The sequence below is a fragment of the Copadichromis virginalis genome, linkage group LG3 (genome assembly GCF_057382275.1).
Source record: "Copadichromis virginalis isolate Kocher_CV1m ecotype Utaka linkage group LG3, C_Virginalis_male_GT1.1, whole genome shotgun sequence".
Classification (NCBI taxonomy): Eukaryota; Metazoa; Chordata; class Actinopteri; order Cichliformes; family Cichlidae; genus Copadichromis; species Copadichromis virginalis.
In genome coordinates this window covers 56,317,856-56,338,844 of record NC_140620.1, presented here as the reverse complement: position 1 = coordinate 56,338,844, position 20,989 = coordinate 56,317,856, and the positions used below count along the sequence as shown (strand labels likewise).

Here is a 20,989-nt window from a genome sequence, read left to right as displayed (position 1 = left end):
GTGTGTGTGTGTGTGTGTGTGTGTTCCAGGTGACCCGGACTTCATCAGAGAGCATCACCTCAGTCCCGGCATCCAGCGCCTCGGGCTCTCCCAGCAGAGTCATCTATGTAAGACTGCATCACCTCTATTCACCCTTAAGGGAGCAACAGATGACTTTTGTACCTCTGTGCTCCTCCAAGTGTCAGTAGGATGCAAATAAAAACTAAATCTGTCTCCTGTCTGCTGCCAGGCCAAGCTAGGAGAGGAGATGCTGGACTACAAGGACCTGGCAGCCCTTCCAAAGACCAAGGCCATCTATAACATAGATAGGCCTGACATGTTGTCTTACTCTCCCTATGTCAGCTACCCATCTGACGAGAGGCACTATGGAGAGGTAACTCCGACTCCATTTTCATTCGCTGCTGTGATGAAGTTTGTCACTAGTAATTCTTATGGTTTGTCATGACTCCGTTATGAGAGTAGAACAATACTTCTATAAAACAAATTTAAGTTTCAGTAAAATTGTAACTAAAGGGGTTTTAAATGGCTCAGAAAGCAAGTAAACATAACTTTGGTACAGTAACAAGAGTAAATGGAATTCACTACACACATTCTTACCTGCTTAACTGTTAATGAGTGTCAGCCAGAGACTAGCCAAATATGGGCGATATGGAGCAAGTGTTTCTGTCCTGATATTTTTTGTTAAGGTGAATTTGAATGTATGCAGCATATATCCAGACTTAAACTGAAAACCAGAGGAATGTGTCTTTTTTTCTAACGATTTAATACATCCAATCATCCTTTTATCTCTAAAGAACTGATTTGTTCACAGGTTTCTTTCTGTCTCACTCCAGTGAATGAATGCAATTTGAGCGAGAAACCTTCCTTGTGTCGCTTCTTCCCTGTCTTTTCGTTTTATTCTTCACCTTCCTCATCCTCCATCATCGCAGTGAAGTCATTCATTAATGCCACACTGACGCAATCCTTTGCAGTTCAGCCACAGCTTCACAGCCCTGGCCTTATAAGCCGAACTGTAAACTTCCTCATTCACTCATCAGCAATGTCCTTGCATTTGGACATCATTGCTCACTCCCACTCTCATTGCTGGTTGGTTAACTCATATATTCTCACATATGAGTTTTTCCTAATCATTGGCTCTTTCCCCATTTTCATTTGCAGTCTCCCCAGCTGCTTTCTCCTACTCCTACTGAGGTAATGTGATGCACTGTGTCTCAATGTGGATGTAAATCATACTTCATCAGTGCCTTCTTGTGTGCTTGTGTGTGAGTGTATGTGTTTGTGGACACAAACAAGTTGTTTGCCATATTTGGGACATAAGAGTTTTCTAGGGTAATTGACAGTTTTAAATGGTTTGTGGGATGTGTTTTAATTTTTGGATTATGTGCAGATATGATAACATTATACTATGTGTTGAGGGGGTAAATCAGCTGTGTTGGATGAAGGACACATCTAAAAGCTGCAGGACACTGGTCCCTGAGGCCTGGAGTAAAGCATGCTCTTTAGTTTCCCTGCCAAAGGCTAATATCAGTAGTGCAGGATTCATTTTCTTAGAGTCACAGTTTTTCAGTTTCAGTTCTTGATGGATTAGTATAACAGCACAAGCAATAAAAATATATGTAATCAGATTGTTTTTAAAATAGAACATGCATGTTGTTTTGAAAGTTTGAAAAACATCCAAACCATTGGCTCCATTTGTTGATACATATTTGAAATGAGTTCTGCTCTTAATCATAACAATAAGCGCACACATTTCTCCTCACTCCTGTTATGTTGACGTTATGTTATCTTCGCTCCTTGGTGTGACTTGTGCAACATAACTCAGCTGCCTCACTATTAATATTTTAGAAATTTTTTCTCTGATGTTGAAATTAAGGCCTGAGTGCATAGAATGTACTCACTCTGTTTTTATCTTCTGTGTTTGTGTATTCAGGGTGATGGGGAAAAATCACCCCGTCAACGGAGGCCATCGAGCCCCAGCTCTAACAGCTCCCTGGGGGGCTATGGGCGGTACACCCCGTCTCGTTCCCCTCAGAACTACAGCCGACCAGGTATTAGCAAAACCCCATAATCCATACATCACTGTGGCCTTATGAAAAGCTGAAAGGTCTTACTTTCCAATTATGTCCAGGTTTAACCTGTATTAGATCCAACAGTTTATGGCTCAGTCACACTAGACTAATAATAGGACAGAGGGTGCTCACTGAGTGCATTACTTTTTTATTTTTAATTTATAAATGGTTGTTTTTGGTTGTATTACTATATAAAAATAAAGTTGCAGAGTGCCACTGTTTTCACTCGGTCGACGCAGAATTAAGTAAAGTCCCAATACAAAACTTGCATTTGCACCATTATCAAGTAAAGTACAAGTGCATTAAAACTGCAGGGATAGTCTTGACAGAACTTGACAGAAATACCAAATTTATTTATTATTTAGAAAATCAAAGCCTCCAAGCTAGTTTAGTCAAACATCTCAAGCTGCGCTGTATCATATACATGTAACATGCTTTACTCTCGTCATAGACCAAACACACTCTCCCAACTTGGTGGTCTGTTTAAGCTACACATCTTTCTTACATGTTAATGCTGCTGCACAGCATCACTGCTTGCTATTTGAGCCCCTCCACCACCCCAGCGTCCACCTGTATGCTCTTCATCAAATCATTACATATGTTTAGCGTAGTTGCAGGTGTCTGATAAGATAAGCCTAGGAACTGTTTTCTTCTGTGTTCTGTAATGTATATGTATATCGGGCCTGTTTTTTTTTTTGTGTGTGTGTATATATATATATATATATATATATATATATATATATATATATATTACTTTGTGGTTTCTTACCCCTTTTCCAAACAGATTTAAAGGCTTTAAAGAAACTTCGTATCCTAATAAGTTTATCATATGCTTTGTACTCTCCTGTGATTTGCTTGGATACCTAGGACCAGAGATATACCTTGCCGGTAGACACAGCAGCCAAGCTTTACCCCCAGCCCTCATGGGGGGCATTAAGTACCCCTCCACCTGGGCCAGGAACACATCCTCCCCACCCATGTACTATTCTGGTGGGGCTGAAGGGAGCAGTGGTGGTGGTGGTAGTTGTGGCAAGTACTCACCTACACCAACAGGTGGTAGTGCAGGCTTGTCTTTACACCTAAATCCCACCACCCTGGCTATGCTGCAGCAGCACAACTATATCCCTTACTTTAGAGGTATTAGTGACTAAAGACATGGTCCAATGCAGACAATGGACTACTTGCTAGAATCATTCCTGCTAAAATTTTAAAAAGAGAAAAATAATAAAAGCCAACTAAAAATCTATATATTTAAATATTTAAAAGAGGCTTTAACGTGTCCCAAAAGCTGGTTTCCAAGATGCCCGAAAAGAAGCATAGAAACCTGGTGATTCAGCAGCAAACCAGTCCTCTCTGTATTCGACTAAGATCTAAGGTCTTACAGAATGGAGTGCTGTGACCAATGACCCAACTTCGCATGGGTTTACCAACAGTTTAACCGTGTGCTGTAAACTCTCACTGTGTGTCTTTGAGGACCTGGATTTACCATAGACTTATGAGCCATAATAGACTATACTGGTGTGAACTGCTGTAAACTTTGGGTCACTCATGAAACTTTATTTTCATTCTGTATTCTCACTGATTCTTGAACTAAAGCCATGAAACCACTGATGCGGTTTTCAGTGTCACACATCCCTGAAATCAACATCACAAACCAGTACCTTTCACATTTCCCTCGCATAATGTAACCCCTGCCCGGGGGCTTATTCAACAAGCTCGCTTTCCTTCATCCCCTGATCTCCCTCACCTCTCAGGGTTCAAACAGGACCCCCTACCTGACCCTAAACCTAGGACATCCCTGCATCTCAGTTTACCTCCTCCTAACGGTAAAGACAATAGCAGTTCTGTTCTCTGTGTTTCCTCTCCCTGTAGTGGAATGGATAGCAGGTTTTGTGATGTTGTGTTCTGGTATTGTGGTGTTAACAGGTTTCATGGGATGCATCAAGGCATATTTTTAGGACTGCTCCTTTTTTCTCATTCTGCTTGCCCTGTTCACTTGTGTCTGTGAATGTGGTTATTGTTGTGCATGGTTTAACTCCTTGTAGACCTGTTTGTGACCCTGATACATCTGGTATTAACTTTTAGAGAATGGTTAAGGGCGATTTCATCTTTGCACTTGTCTGTTCTGCCTAGCTTTGATCTTAGATCTAGTCTGCTATTTTTCTTGAATGATTGTCATTGTCATAATACAGTCTTTATCACCGTGAATTTGATATAAATCTTGAAGACAATGTAGGTTTTCTTACTTGATGATTGACAAAGGGTAAATTCCTAACACAGAATCATTGGAAAAGTCTATTGTGTACGTCAGAGATCTACATTGTGTCAGAGAGGATTAAGAGGATAAGTAGCAGCTTGGTGCTTGCTAATCAAATGCCGTACACTTGAATAGTTGGTCATTGGCAAGTGTGTCCAAAACTCAAAGCTCTGGCAGTTTATTGTTCAGTAGTATTCAGGTATATGTTAACACAATACCACAATCTGGGAGTGGAAGGAGCGCACACACCAGGAGCTACATCACAGACTCTATAGGTCTTGCTTAACATGTTACATGTTGAAGTTCATAATAGTACAATAAGAAAACACTAAACAAGTATGGCTTGTTTGGAAGGATGTTCTAAAAAGAACAGGCCAGCATGGCTTGGGTTTGCAAAGTTGCATGTGAACAAACCACAAGACTTCCGGAACAATATTGTTTGGACAGATGAGATCAACGTGGAGATGCTGGCCATAATGGACAGCATGCAACAGGAAAATGATCCCAACAGATTGGCTGAAAGAGAAAAGAACCAAGGTGTTGCAGTGGCCCAGTGAAAGTCCAGACCTCAAACTGTTAGATATCTTAAGAGAGCTGTGCATGAACAAATGCCCACAAACATCAATGAGCAGAAGCAGTGGTGAAGAGAAGCAGAAGAACATTTTTCTTAATAATGCGAGATAGTGATAAAGTGCTCATGTGCTCATGTGTGTGTTCAGTTTTTCACAGGACTGCATCAGGCCCTGTGAAAACTTTCTTTTTCATATCATTGCATCTGCAGATGTTGTCAATTTTTCCGCAACAGGACCCAATAAAATGTTCCATGACACGGTTTTAAAAAAACACTTGACTTAATACCACCAGTAATCAGTTGATTCAGCAATAAAACCATAAACACAAACTAGTGCACAGTGAATGTGGAGTCTAGAGATATTCCCACCCTGACACTTTCAGGCAATCATACACGTGTATAAAAAGATGTATCACCCACAATAGATAATAATATATGAATTGATATTAATATACCACTTAACTTACCATTTCAGTTTTGCCCTACTGTACCTGCTCCACCCAATAATATGAACATTAAAACTCATGTTAGCAGTGTTGTCTGCTTGTGCCTTGGGCTGCATTTGGCTGCTGTTTTAAACGTAGTTTTATGAGCACATCCATATTGGTTTAATGGGTAAATTAATGGGTAATTAGATAAGCTGCTAATAATTTTTTAGAACTATATAAATTTAAGCTTGAGAAAACTCTTGTAAAATGGCATTATGAGTTTGACCTTTCCAGTCGTTTCAGCATTTAGCACTATCAGAGAGAGCCTAGTTTACTGATGGCTGAAGGGCATGCAAGGTCACAAATGCCCACTCCTTCAAAAGGCTGCACAAGGACTATTAAGCTCAAATATTTGCTTAGTAGTTTTAATTTTTAATGCAATTTGAAGATTACTTGTAGAGTGATTTAAGAGGTGGAGACACATTTTGCACAGAAAATCACGAGCACTTGGGCTGTGGTTTTTTTTTTCACAGTGGGGTGAAGAGGCTGAGATGGGAACTCTTTTATGGGGAAGATGAAAGAGAGGAGTAACACAGAAATGAAACAGACCAAGCAGACTGATCTGTAATTTGGGATCTGGTTTTCAGTTGCAGTGGCATGCAGCGTAGTGTTGCCTTAGAACTGCTGTTTGTCTTTATGCAACAGACTTGTGTTTTAATGATGTTTTATTGTAGTATTAAGACTTGCTGTCAGCTGCACTCAAGTTATCCAGAAGTTTTTGCTCTGTAGATTGGCCCCTATGGGGCAAAAAGTGTTTTGAAATGAAGTGACACTGATGAAGGATATTTAGGAAAGAACCTTGTAAGGATGAAAAATGCATGTTTTCGTTTTAATCCCCAGATTCCTTGTTAATGATCCCAAGCCATCTTTTATATCTTGTTTTGTGTTATTGGTTTTTGATTAATGAATGACTTTGCCATTGTGTAATCTGTTCAGATAAACTGTAATGCATCTCCTCCCAAACTCTCTTAGCCTCGTCTCTTAGCTCCAGATGTTTGTATGGATGTTCTGCCCTACATTTAGACCCGCACTAACAGTACTATTGTGTGTATGTGTGTGTTTAAGTGTGTGAAGGGGATCCACTTAGACTTGCGTGACAGTGATCTCATCCACTTGCATCCAGATCCCTGACGATAATTCCTCTGTGTCTAAGGGGAGATGAGTGTGTGTGTTCAGTCAGCTAACACTCTCACACAGAGACACAGTCTCAGTTCTTCCTCAAAGCTCTGGATGTAGAGTGTTTATTACTTTTGGCTTCACTGTTGTCAGTGACTCCATCACCCAGCCTGCTTGTGTTGTAACAGTGGGTGTGCCCTGGTTACGCAGCACCCATATGCATGCAGTCAGCAAAATGCATGTCACATTGTTACACTTAGCACATGGAAAATGTTACGTGATGAGAGGTCATCCGCCCTTCAGGCTATGATACTGACTTTTGTCTTTTTTACATTTATATTATAAGGTAAAGACCCTACAATAATAAGGCACTTATAATTCAAACAAAGATTTGTAGTAGATGTGTGGTAGAAGCTTTTCAACAGCTGTTTCCAAACATTTCGGAGGACTTTCTGAAACCACAGAGTAGCATAGGGTTGACAACTCCGACGGCTTTATATGTTCCAAGTAAATCGCTTGATTGGTTTTCAATAATGACTTCTACGGCATCAGAATAAACAAACTAAAAACAAGTTCCTGCTGTCCTGTGCAGAGTTGCAAGAGGCCTTTTCTATCTTAATGTGCGAGCCCTCTGACATGGCAGACATGTAAAGAACTCTGTGGACATCCCACAATTGGTACTTTTAAACTGGCCTCATACGTTGACATACTTTAAAGAAAACTCTTGAATTAATAAAGTTTTGTATTAATGTCTTTATGCTAGGTAAATTTGACATGTAGCGTAAAGCTGGCAGTAAGACTGAAAAAAGAGTAATAGAAAATGCCAATCTGAATCCTACAGGCTGAGATGTAAGTGGCCTAAGATAAATGAGCATCTGAAACTCTACTTTGCATTTAGCTTCTTAATGATACTTTGAAAGGAAAGTACACTAGGCGACAGACATGTCTTCCTGTGCCTGGGAATCCCAGTAAATATCTAAAAATATCTCATTTGGGCTGATGAACAACATAGTGTAAGATTATTTAACATTAAAGTGCTAGCAAGAATTATTTATAAATCTCATCACTTAGCAGGTAGAAGACCCAAATAACATCCCACAAAAATTTGATTATTCAGGATATAATGAATACAGACACTGTAAATGGCTGGGTTATCAAGTCACTGGATAAGGTATTATAGTAATAGCTGCATGTCTGAGCTGTATAAGTAACCTTACCATAATACTGTTTTCTGCCCCCCCCCCCCCCCTTCCCTTTTTTTCCCCTTCCTTTCCCAAAACCTTTCCCCTTTGCCTTCCATACTCAATGCCCTCCACGTTTGGAGGTAGTGAAAGCGGTCGGAGTACCCCCAGCTTATCCACCTATTCCGATGGCAAATCTCCCTCATCTACTTCTACATACGTGGCTGCTCCCCGGCATTTCCACATACCAGGTAGGCCATACAGGACTGCTTAGCTCACAGCTCAGCCTACAATTTTCACATCATACCGCTTTAAACAATAGGCCATCATTAACTGTAGCCATTATAGAATCCTGATCAAACTAAACTAAACTAAACTTGCTGTAATAATCTGTTGTGAACTTAGGTGCAGGTTAGATTAACTGCAGCAAAGTTAAAATCTCAGCCAGTGGAATTCACACACTTTGGGTGTCTAGTTTGTCTTATTCATTTATTTATTTATTTAGTTATATAAAATGAAATTAATTGATGCAATTTCTTTCCAGTAATTTGCACAGAAAAGCTTTTGACACTATTAAGAAGATCAAAGACATAGAGCTCAATTATTATTTGAACAAGTGTCAGTGTCTCTATTAAGCCAGTGGGTTCTTCTAAATGGCCCGAATCAGCTTGATGAATGCCACCAGTAAATAACTATGCCATCACAGCAGAGGAAAGTTTGTCTTTACCTGGACGGAAGGCTTTGAGGACCAGGCAATTGGTAACATTGGCAAGATTCTTCTTACTCATAAGAGAGACACTAATTATAATTTTCACAGGATTATTATGGTTTTTTCATGCAGACTATTTTAGCACATTACTTCTTTATGTTCTGTTAGGCTCTTGGACTTTAATTCACAGTGTTCTTACTGTTTACTAATTTCAGAATAACTGCACAGAAATACCGTATTTTCACAACCATAAGGCGCACTTAAAAGTCTTAGATTTTCTTCAAAAAGTGCGGCGCGCCCTATAGCGCAGTGCGCCCTGTGTGTTGTAAGGAGGACGTAGTAGAGAACACCATGAGAACGCTAAAGGGTGAAGTGTGTGCGTTGACTTTATTGCACATACCTGTATAAAAGAACAGGTATGTGCGTTATGCAGGACATCGTTGTTTTAACAACCCTGAAAATGGCAAAGAGACACGCCTTATGACACGCCCTATGATCCAGTGCGCCTTATGTGTGTGTTAAATACAGTAATGGCACACATAACTGAGACTGCGCCTTTTAGCACAGTGCGTCTTATGGTCGTGAAAATACGGTAATCAAACAGCAGTGACACAAGAGCCCAACATTTGGAAAAGCAGTAACATTTTAACTGTGTTGTCTTCGCTGTTTCTCAAAGAGGGAAATGGAAAAATAATTCCCATTGTCAATTATACTGTCAGTCATGGAGAAGGGGGAAAAACCCCTCATGCTGGAAGCAAGTTATCCACTTCATGGCTTTCACAGTCATTGCTTTTATATGGATATTGTTTCAAATGCTGACAGGCACTGAAACAATCCAGAGAAATGACCAGCATCTGTTGTTTTATTGTGAGTCCTGTTTCTGCCGTGTCTTAATGTGTGACAGTCGTTACTAAGCATCTCCATCAGAGGCCTAGACAGGTTCACTGACACTAAGATGGATTAGATCAGCTTTAGGGGATAACACACAGTCCTCATCATTCTGCAGAGGTCCTTTATCGAGCACTGCAGTGTTTGCAACAATTCTTGAACAAACCTTCAACTTTGGGCTTATGTTTAATGTTTATGTTATTAATTTAGATGCCATTTTTTTAATGATTTTATTTGACATTTTCTCAAATCTGCTAATACAAGTGGACTTTTTGATGCCAGAGGATTATGTGTGGCTGCTGATTTTAATCTTTTAGTATCATTCAATTGTTCTGCATCAAATGACCCGCCATTCCCAATAAATTTATGTGTTTTGAATATGTTGCATGAATTTAAAATTGCTGATTTATTTGAGGTGCCAAAATGAAAATGACAAATGACTTGTGTTGAATCAGCTTTCCTGTTCCCCCGTTTGCTTCTTAAATATATCTCATCCCGCAATAACTGCTAACTCATGCTTCTTTTTCTCCATTTTCTCTTTCTTTCTCTACCCTGCCCATGTTGGCTTCTTCCATTTTCTTTCTTCTGCTCTGTTCCCATCTTCAGAGCCTATGGTCAAAGATAATATCTATAGAAAACCCCCCATCTACAAACAGCATGGTACAGTCCACTTCGTCCTTAACGCTTCTTTATCTGGTCTGGTCTCTGCACGATGTGTTGCATGCTGCCCGTCAGTCATGTCATTCATTCCAGTTCTCCTCCTTTATGTTCTAAGAACTGCGCTTGTCTAGAAGGCTCTATGGATCTACATGCATAGAACTGGTGTACTTCACCCAGAATCCATGATTGTTGAACAATTGGATGGTGGGCAATGCTATGGCAATTTAACAACAAAATATAATAATAATTTTAAAAAACCCTCAAAGTTTCTGATCAAACATTTTAGGTGTGAGTTACATGATGCTACCTACAGTATGACCCTTCTCTGAGAGCAGATGGCCTTGCTTTTACTAAAACCCAATCGGATATTCTGCAGTGTAAAGGTGTGGATGACACGTCTCTTAGTTTAAAGGCTTACAGATGCAGAATATTGCAGTGGATCCCAGAGAATTCCTGTAATCCAAGCAGTGTGTCATGAACAGTGTTGGTCAAGTTACTTGAAAAAAGTAATCAGTAACTAATTACTGATTACTTCCCCAAAAAGTAATCCCGTTACTTTACTGATTACTTATTTTCAAAAGTAATTAATTACTTAGTTACTTAGTTACTTTTTAAAAACACGATTTACAACCTGAAGAGGTGATAAAGCGATAGATCTTTCAGCCCAATTCTACTTTTTCTACATAACCCATCATACAAAATGTAATCAAATGGAAAAGTCTCCTTTTTTAAAACTTGTTTTATTAGTTTTAATCTTTTAACTTTATGCATCAAGCAAAAATTTAATTATATGCAACATTCTCTGACTTGAATAAATTAGTTTAACATTTAAACCTATTTTCTGCACATTCCAGCACATAAAATAAAATATTTTTTGTGTTTACACTCAGTCTTTCAAATAGATGCAAGTAAAACACAGCAGAAAATAAATAAAGTCAAAGACTCAGCAGTCCTGTTGCTCTATGTTCACCTATAAAGCAGGAGTTGGGTAGGCGGAGGTTTACCCTGGTGCAGGTGTGCCGCAGCGGTCAGTGGAACAATCCGCGAGTTTCTCTGTGAGTTTCCCATTACGTCATTGCGCACTCAGTGCTTGCTTGGAAGTTTAGGGGTTTTTTTCACTGTAAAAAGAAGTTTTCTTCCCACGCACGATGGACGCTAATGTTTTTGTCACTTTTTATGTAATCAAACTTAAGGTAAGGTCAGTACTTCCACGCTTTAAACGCTGCACCCTCATACTCTCTCCCACAATCGATATGTGATCCATTGTTGATCTGCACACAGCTGTTGTCACTAACAGCGCACTCGCTTACGTCACTGTCGTGAGACATTCTCGCAAAAAATCATGTTTTTAGTAACGCAGTAACGCAGCGTTCCTACGGGAAAGTAACGGTAATCTAATTACTGTTTTTGCAATAGTAATCCCTTACTTTACTCGTTACTTGAAAAAAGTAATCAGATTACAGTAACGCGTTACTGCCCATCTCTGGTCACGAACAATGCAGTTTGCATTTCATTGCAACACAACAGATAAAATTCCTGCTGAAATGTCAAACAAAAAATGAAATGTATGATTTAGGATAATTTATTATTCTGGATATTTACTGTTTAGTTTCTATATAGTTTGAATGCCTTTCTCCATTATTCTGTTACTTTTTGTTCCTTTAAGGAGAAACAAGTATTTAATGTACCTCTCTATGTTAGCCAGCGTTTCAGAAAATGCTAACATGTTTGCCTAAAATTGCTTAAAAACTTCTATGACTTGTGTTCACTGTTAACGAAATCATTTACCGCAGGCTTTTGGGAACTATCCCATTTAATGATGGTACTGGCACCTAAAGGATAGAGTATGTTAAATACAGTGTTGGTCAAGTTACTTGAAAAAAGTGATTAGTTACTTTACTACTTATTTACTTACTTAGTTACTTTAAAAAAAAGACACTCTGAATAGGTAATAAAGCAAAAGACCTTTCAGCCCAATTCTACTTTCTCTACATAATCCATCATATATAACGGAGTCAAATAAAAAAATGTATTTTTAAAAATTGTTTTATTAGTTTTAATCTTTTAACTTTATGCACATTGCATTAAGAAAAAAATATAATCAACAGTCTTTGACTGGAAGAAATTAGTTTAACATTTAAACCTATTTTCTGCATATTACAACATATAAAATAAAATAATTTTTTATGTTTATACTCACTCTTTCAAATAGATGCAAGTAAAACACAGCAAAAAAATAAATCAATCAAAGAGTCCTGTCGCTCCTAAATCAATTTTCATCTGTTTAAATGGTAAATGGCCTGCATTTGTATAGCGCTTTTCTAGTCCATAGGACCCCAAAGCGCTTTATACTACATTCAGTCATCCACCCATTCACACACACATTCACACACTGGCGATGGCAAGCTACATTGTAGCCACAGCTGCCCTGGGGCGCACTGACAGAGGCGAGGCTGCCGGACACAGGCGCCACCGGGCCCTCTGACCACCACCAGTAGGCAAACATGGGGTTAGTATCTTGCCCAAGGATATTTGGCATGCAGCCAGGATGCAGCCTGGGATCGAACCACCGACCTTCTGATTAGTGGCTGACCTGCTCTGCCACCTGAGCTACAGCCACCCCAGCGGTGGCTGTTTAGCAGGAGTCATGTCAGTGGGGGGATCCGGGGATTTCTCTCTGAATTTCACATTCCCGTGGCAGCGTGCTTGGTCCTCGCTCAGATTTGAAGTTTAATATTTCGCTGTAGAAAGAGGTTTTCTTCCCACGCAGAGTGTACACTAATGTTTTTGTCACTTTTCACGAAATCAAACTCAAAGTAATATCAGTACTTCCACGCACTCCATTGTTGATCTGCGCACGTCTGTTACCACGGACGTTGCATGTTCGTGCATCATTGTCATGAGACACTCTCACAAACAAACTCACAGTTTAGTGACGCAGTAATGCAGCATGCTTAGGGGAAAGTAACAGTAGTAGTAATCCCTTACTTTACTCGTTACTTGAAAAAAGTAATTGGGTTACGCGTTACTGCCCATCTCTGGTTAAATATCGGGGAGTCCCGATCAAACATATATACACATTTGCTAAATCAACATTGTTCAGTATATGTCAGGTTATCTCTCGTTTGGGGTCTGTAGGTAACATTGTTTCACAATGTTATAATTTTTTTTTTTTTTACCAATTTTAGAAATACCCCTAATTTCAATATCTCACACAGTGAAACATTGATTATTCATCTTCCTAATCCAAACTATGTGGGAGTGGAGCTGTTTGGGATTTGGGCCCATGGGTGTTTTTTGCTCATCCTGTTCCTGCATGTGTGCACTCATTCCACCAGCTCATTGGTTGGTTTCATTGGTGATGCTGTAACTGTGTGTACACTGTGAATGGTCAGGCACATGAATCATGTTGTGTTAGTCTGTTCGGTTAGTATGGTGACGTGTCTCTGTGTGTCTCTACCCTAATCATTGTGTTGTGTACCTAAATTATATTTTTGGTCTACACTTCTAGTAACCCTAGACTATGTTGCATACTTTAAGAAATCTAGTCTAACTTCACAGGGTCACCCAAAATGCATGAACACGGGACTCCAAGGAGCTAATGTCACCACTACCACACAAGGATATCATCATCACTATCAACAAGTAACAGTGACATGTAAATCAACTGAGCTGGCTTTTGACAGCTAGATTGTCAGTGATCTAATGTCTGCTTGAATGCTTCCAAAGTGTACTGTTTGCCAAAAAAAGAAAAACAACTTTACTGATCTCCTAACTGCCTTTAAAATTGTGATGTGTTTTAGCTTAAGTTCATTTTCAGTGGGCTACACCTACTTTGTGGGAATTGGATCCAGTTTTTTTAGGGCTCATCTCTAAAGTTTAATGTTTTACACACTCTTGCGTATGAATTCACATAACATCATAATGTCAGTATGTCAGAAACATCACAAATAGCTCCACATGCTAATATGATAAGTTTACAACAAGGCTGTGACCAACACATTTTAAGATTTAGTTTCTCTTGGCCCCACAACCTGAAGATGTACATTAATTAACACTGCATTGGGCTATCAAGTGCCTATACTCCTGAAATTGTCTTGTGTTGCAATGCATTCTAATAAAACAGCTACTAGCCTGTTCCTCACTATGACCTCAGTCACACTGGCTTAGATACCATCTTTTATGGCCCTGCCAACCAAGATGAAATTTTATGAAAACACTAGCGCAGAGATAATAAGTGTGACGCAAATAATAAAAAGAGAATGTTTGCCTTTAGAGTAAAAGTTGTGCGTCACAGTTTTAACTTTTACTGCGAAGTTCTTTTGATTCTGGTTTGTGTTGCACCTGTTTTTGAGTCTCTAACAGCAGCCTCCACTAACTATTCTCCAATAGATATTTTTCCCAAGCAATCTGTGATTGCCAGGAGGTTGCCAATTGGTCCCAAGCCCTTTCTGACAGAGGTCATGTTGAAAGTTTTGCTATTCGGTGTTGCTTTTTTCAGAATTGTGAAATCGTTAACAGAGAGATTAAGGATAAGTATATAACAATACTATTACTTATAAGTAAAAGTAATAAAATAATGTTGCACTTTGTGTTTTGCTTCCAGATGATGGTTTATTTATTTCAGTATTAACTACAGGACTGGAAAATTTAATTCACCAAATACAAAGAGTTGATTCTTTAGAGGAAATTGTTGCCCTCGGCCATTGACACATAAATTTGAAAGCTGAAGTTTGGTTCTTGAGTAAGATAGATTGTCAAAGCAACATTACGATTCTCTTCTGGCACAGTAATGATTCACAGGAGAGTTCATGGTCATCTGTCATTTAGCAAACTGGTTATAAATGTAAAAGAAATGCTTTTGGGGGGTCAGATCTAGCCATTTCTATCTATCCTCATGAGACAAGGGATATACATACAGAGTTTTATGGTGACTAGACTTGTAGATGGTCAACAAGCCAATGTCCCACGGTGTACAGTGTAATCCTTTAGTTAAAGTATGAATTTTCTCCATTTTTGTAACATTGTGCTTGTGGAGCTCCCTGTGGATGCTCTCTGTGGCCGATGATGTCATGCAAAGGGGTCCAGGGATTACTATTGGTGTTAATAGTGCAGCACAAGGGAGCCGAGAGAGAGATAATCCAGCACAACTGTCACGTCATGTAACATCTGACTGTTTTACAGCTTCTAGAACATCTTGGCAGGATGGTGAGGATAGCAAGGTGGGTCTGTGTGTACAGTTTCTGTCTTTATCCGTCTTTCCATATCTGTCTCTCTTCAAGTCATTTTCTTAAACTTTACAAATGTTGTACATCCATTCACTAATTTACTAACTCATACTATGCCATCATCCATCACCTCTTTCCATCTTTCTGTCCTTTTCTCTCTGTCTCTTACTTTCTCCTTGTAGAGGACCAGTTGGATGATTTTGAAGAGTGAGATTGATGGTCAGATCGACATCGACCCCCGCAAATCAACCTGCAGTCTGCCCACTGACACTTCCCAACCTAGTGAGTATCTATTAACAAGCTAGATGCTGAACTAGAGCTGACATAAATGAAAATAATTGTCTTTGCTTTTTTTTTTAGATTTCCCTTACAATAAGTCTGCATCTTTACCTGGCTATGGAAGAAACGGCATCTACAAGGTGAGCAGACAGATTCTGATATAGAATTGCCATCAAGATGCACAATCTCAGATCTTTGGTAGATCAGCCAAAGATCTTATTTTAAAAGTGTCTAAGAAAGTCAGGTTTAATTTTTTAACAGGACCTGTGTTACTGAGACTTAGCACTGGAAACTCCGAACACTGAACAGTTAACGGTTGATGCCTAGCACCAAACCAATTCACATTTACAGATGAGATGTCCTCACCATAGTTTGGTGCTTCATTAACGCTACAGTCGCACTAGGGAAAACAGTGATTGGAGACTGGAGCATGACCAGAATTACTGTGGCAATGTGCAATACACTTGCAGTTTTGTTGCCTTTCAAGTGGTTACTTCGAAAATGGAGACCAGGTTTGTGACCACTCGCAGTCATTGCTGTCTTCAAAGCTATTTTTGTGCCTCAACATGGTGACTGGGATAAATCAGCAAAAATCACAAATATTTTACCGTCTGTTGCAAATTTCATGCACACAAATTCACATTAACTACTTACGCTCAGTGATCAGTGAAATTTTCACAGATCTGAAACAGAATTTCCTTCACAAATAGTGACAGTAACTGTGAAATGACAGACTTTGCTTGTATGTAGGAATACCAGCTGACTCAAGTCCCCTCTGGCAAAGAGAGGTAAAACAGACAAGCTGCGCTTACTGGCACAGAATGACTCAGATTAACTATAACGTGTTGGAATTCTGTTTGTGTTTTTAAATTAAAGCAGTAATTTTCAAAACCTTGTCAATGGTTCTGATACTGACTGCAGTCGGCTCAAGTCGGAGCATAGTTGTTTAGAGACAACTTGCCTTCTACCAGGCAACCTGGCAAACACTTCACATTGCAGTCACCACAACTACTTGTGATCAGTGACCAGATTTGAAAAAATGCATTCAAATCAGTACCAACAATGGCTCCTACTTGCAATGAAGTTGCCATCCTGTTTCTACTATAGTTTAATTGAGCAAATATAGAACAAATAGATGTCTGGATCTGACAGCTTTTGCCATTTAGACCACTAGCTGGTGCTGTTTCCCATTCAGGGTCTCCATTTCTATGTGATAACACCATGGCTCTATCAAACCAACACTTTCCAGCCTTGTATAGCCTCCCACTCACTACTAATCAACTCAGGAAACCTCAGAGTAGGATATAAACCATTTAAATGTTTTGCTCTACCTTAAAAATCAACCTCCCTTTCCCCACAGCTTTGGTATCAAATTTCACAGGGCCAGTCAGTACCATTCAGTCCACACAGGCAGTGCTCTGGTTTATTTAGGACTTTGGGGGTAGTCTATGAGCCACTGATGCAATATAGCTGCTCTCCCTCGGTGTTTGTTGATGGATAGAGGACAGGCAGACAAAACAGAACAGAAGAGGAAATGAAAGCTCAAGAGCCACAATAGAGTCATGGCAAACTATATTGAACTATTTTTCACATGCTGAAATTATTGTTAACATGGTGGATCTAGTGTGCTACAAGTACAATCAAGTGAATGAGACTTACTATCATCGGCTGATTGGAGAGTTTAGTGGTGCACAGTGAGGCCAGATGTATAAAGAGACTTGGATGAGATGGTACGCTTGACACACTGCCTGCACAGAGTTATAAGAACAGAGAAAAAAATGCATGATGATTGCAGCTGGCAGGGTTAACAACAGTGCAAGTCTGACGAAGTTAACTCTGGTCCGAGCGTGGTGTCTTTAACATGCTGAGTGATGTTGAAGCAGTCTAACAGTAACAAAAATTCTGCAGAAAAGGGGGAGCTGTGAGAGTCAGTATGGACAATCCCCAAGGAGTGTAGAGGGACACAAGGGACAAAGAATCCGATTATTAAGTGATGATGTGACGAATCCTACTTCCGGGTCTAAAGTAGTCTGCGTTTAATATGGCTTTTGTGTTGTTAACATGTTTAATGTTTTGTATTTTCTTCTATTTAATCTCAAAAAGCTCCTAAAAACAGTCAGTGATCACCGTTGACCTCCCTCGGCTTTTATTACCACTAATCATTTATTTAAGCTCAGTTTTTAAAACCTTAGGATGTAACTACAGCCCAGCCCATGCAGCAGTATATGAATGACTAACCTCGTATTGTGGATGGATTATCTCAGTTGTTCTCCTGGCTGAAGTTTGGTCCTTTTACAGCATCCTGCCATGCGATTACATTTGTTCCTGACCACCGAGAACACTCACGTTAACTTTTATCGAGTGGAAAAAAAGTTAGCTTGTTCATATTATGCTAACATAGCTGTGTCGCTAGCGGTCACGTAGCACATCATTATATACCAGCTAGCCAAACTTCAGTAACCCTACAAACGTCACTGCTGTTTAGTTTTCTGTCTTCATTTATGTTGGAAGTGATAAGAAAGCTGTACGTTTTAATTTGTTTCCAAAACCCCGCTGTTACGCCCCAGTCTAGGGGTACAGGAACGCAACACAAGTTTGAAAGAATTGCCCCGCCCTGGTCCCCAAAACCATACACAAAGGGAAACCAATTTCTTAGTGAATCGTGATTTATTTTTCTGCACTGCAAAAATGAAGCTCCGGGGTGAACAAAGGCCAAAATAACAAACAAAACAAGCTAAGTCAGGAGGAGGTGTTATCTACAACCCTATGTGAAATCAAATATCAAACAAAAGACAAGCGCTACACCTAACTCCCTAACTGAAATAAACAGGAGAAAACAGTGCAAGGAAAAACAATAAGGCAGCTCACCCCTTCTGTTGCAGTGCTATTTACAAGGCTATTTACAATGAAAACTAATGTACACACTATATACAAAACTCCAAAAAAGTCGCACAAAGTCACAGGCACAAAAGTCTCAGGTTTTGGAGGCCAGGGTCAGGTCTGCTGCTGCTGTCAGTGGCTGCCCCGGGACAACTGCTGGTGAGGGATTTGAATGAAGATCACATGGCCAGGGGACCAATCAGCAGCCGTCAGCTCATCCACTCCGGGACCTGCAAAGACTTAAAGGCACAGACAACAACAGCCACCAAAACAGATTATGGACAGGGCCATAACACCCCCCTTCCCAAGACCAAACATCTCCCCTAAAGATGTTTGGCGCTTAGGGGTTCCGAAAACCACGTGACAGCGCATCTGCCAGTACATTCTCTGTCCCTTTCTTGTGATGGATCTCCAGATTGAAATCCTGTACTAAGAGGGACCATCTCATGAGCCTTTGGTTAGAATTTCGCATTCGGGTCAAAAACACGAGGGGGTTGTGGTCTGTGTAAACAATGACAGGTGCTGAACTGGAACCGACATAGACCTCGAAATGCTGTAGAGCAAGCAATAGGGAGAGAGCTTCTTTTTCAATGGTGCTGTATTTCTGTTGGTGGGAGTTGAATTTTTTCGAAAAGTAACCAATTGGGTGATCAACATCCTGCCTATCCTCCTGCAACAGTACCGCACCTGCACCGTTGGCGCTGGCATCCACCTCAAGTTTAAACGGATGTGTGAAAACAGGAGCGGCAAGTACTGGTGTGCTGCAGAGGAGAGCTTTGGCAGATTCAAAAGCATTCTGGCAGGTGGGGGACCATACGAATGGTTTTGATACACTTGTGAGACTGGTGAGAGGTGCAACTACATCTGCAAAATTCTTACAGAAGCCACGATAATAGCCGGCCATACCAAGGAACCGGCGAAGCTCACGTCTAGTGCGAGGCACAGGGAAATCTAGGATAGCCTGGATTTTAGCCAGCAGGGGGCGCACCTGTCCCTGACCCACCTGCTTCCCTAGATAAGTCACAGTGGCCTTACCAAAGTCACATTTGGCAAGATTTAGGGTAAGGGATGCCTCTTGTAATCTTTCAAAAATCTCCGTGAGTGTTCCAAGGTGATCTGACCAAGTCTCTGAATAGGCTACAATGTCGTCTAAGTACACTTCACAGTTTGTGACACCACCTAAGACAATGTGCATAAGGCGTTGGAATGTGGCAGGGGCATTTCGAAGGCCAAAAGGCATGACGGTGTATTGGAGGAAGTGGTCAGGAGTGACAAAAGCAGAAATTTCAGATGCACGCGGAGTGAGGGGAACTTGCCAATAACCCTTTAATAAGTCCAGTTTGGTGACAAACTTTGCGGAGCCAACCCTATCCACACAATCTTCCATGCGGGGAAGAGGGTAGGAGTCGGGTTTGGTCACACTGTTCACCTTGCGAAAATCACTACAAAAACGTGGAGTTTTGTCTTCCTTCGGCACAAGAAGGCATGGGGAACTCCAGGCACTCGAACTAGGGACAGCAAGACCATTTTCCAGCAGGTAGGAAATATCTTGCTGAAAAAGTGCACGTTTGGTAGGGTTCACACGATAAGCGTGTTGTTTGATCGGAGGGTGGTCACCTACATCTATGTCATGTTCGAGGACAGTAGTGCGAGACGGAGTGTCAGCGAACAGAGATGGGCAATTATTGATCAGAGAACACACATCGGTCTGGGCAGCCTCATCTAAATGTCCTAGGTGAGATTTCAAATTATCCAATATTTCAGAGTTTCTGAGTCGGGAGCAACCCTCAGCACAAACGAAAGCTAAGCCATCACTTTCTGGGCTATACTGAGACGGGGATGCTGGCACAACTACCGACACGGCAGACAGCGCAGCGGGGGATGAGGAGGAGTTTACACCTGCATCACGAACAAAATAAGGCTTCATCAGATTAACATGACACACACGACGCTTTCTCCTACGGTCTGGGGTACCTATAACATAATCTGTGTCACTCAGTTTCTCTTGGACAGTATAGGGCCCACAGAACTTTGCCTGGAGAGAGGATCCAGGAACGGATAGGAGAGTCAACACTTTGTCACCCACTTCAAATTTTCTCTGCACGGACTTTTTATCAAAATTCCTTTTCATTTTTTCCTGAGACGTGGAAAGAGCCTCGCGTGCAATTTCGCATGCTTTATGCAGACGCTCCCTAAAACAACTTACGTAGTCTAATACGTTCTGCTCGGGGGTAGCTGTGTCGGACAGATATCTCTCTTTAAGCAGCCGCAGGGGACCACGCACTGTGTGTCCAAACACCAGCTCTGCGGGACTGAAACCCGTGGACTCCTGCACACTCTCCCTCACCGCTAGAAGGAGAAGTGGCAGACCTTCGTCCCACTCTCTTCCTGATTCGAGGCAGAACTTCCTCATCATGGCTTTTAAAGTCTGGTGGAAACGCTCAAGCGCACCCTGTGATTCGGGGTGATATGCACTGGATTTTTGATGCTTGATGGATAGCGATTTTAAGACCTGAGCGAATATCTTGGACATGAAGTTAGACCCTTGGTCTGTTTGAACTGATTTAGGCAAACCGAAAAGGGAGAAAAAGTTTACTAATGCTCTGACAATGGCTTTGACTTTGATAGTGCGTAACGGAATAGCCTCGGGGAAGCGTGTGGCG

General features: G+C 40.6%; 1 protein-coding gene across 12 annotated transcripts in view; it reads left to right on the top strand.

Moving 5' to 3' along the window:
- The window catches only part of ablim2 (actin binding LIM protein family, member 2), a 98,339-nt gene that overhangs the window by 63,198 nt on the left and 14,152 nt on the right, over positions 1 to 20,989 (top strand). For 7 of the 12 annotated variants that reach the window (XM_085451766.1, XM_085451771.1, XM_085451768.1 and 4 more), the window contains 10 exons: positions 30 to 107; positions 230 to 373; positions 1,159 to 1,191; positions 1,931 to 2,048; positions 2,937 to 3,206; positions 7,826 to 7,933; positions 9,886 to 9,939; positions 15,124 to 15,161; positions 15,350 to 15,449; positions 15,528 to 15,586. In XM_085451766.1, coding sequence (XP_085307892.1) covers positions 30 to 107; positions 230 to 373; positions 1,159 to 1,191; positions 1,931 to 2,048; positions 2,937 to 3,206; positions 7,826 to 7,933; positions 9,886 to 9,939; positions 15,124 to 15,161; positions 15,350 to 15,449; positions 15,528 to 15,586 — 1,002 coding nt within the window. Of the gene's footprint in view, positions 1 to 29; positions 108 to 229; positions 374 to 1,158; positions 1,192 to 1,930; positions 2,049 to 2,936; positions 3,207 to 3,823; positions 3,896 to 7,825; positions 7,934 to 9,885; positions 9,940 to 15,123; positions 15,162 to 15,349; positions 15,450 to 15,527; positions 15,587 to 20,989 lie in introns of all 12 variants that reach the window. The other 5 variants (XM_085451773.1, XM_085451772.1, XM_085451777.1 and 2 more) reach the window with 4 other exon arrangements.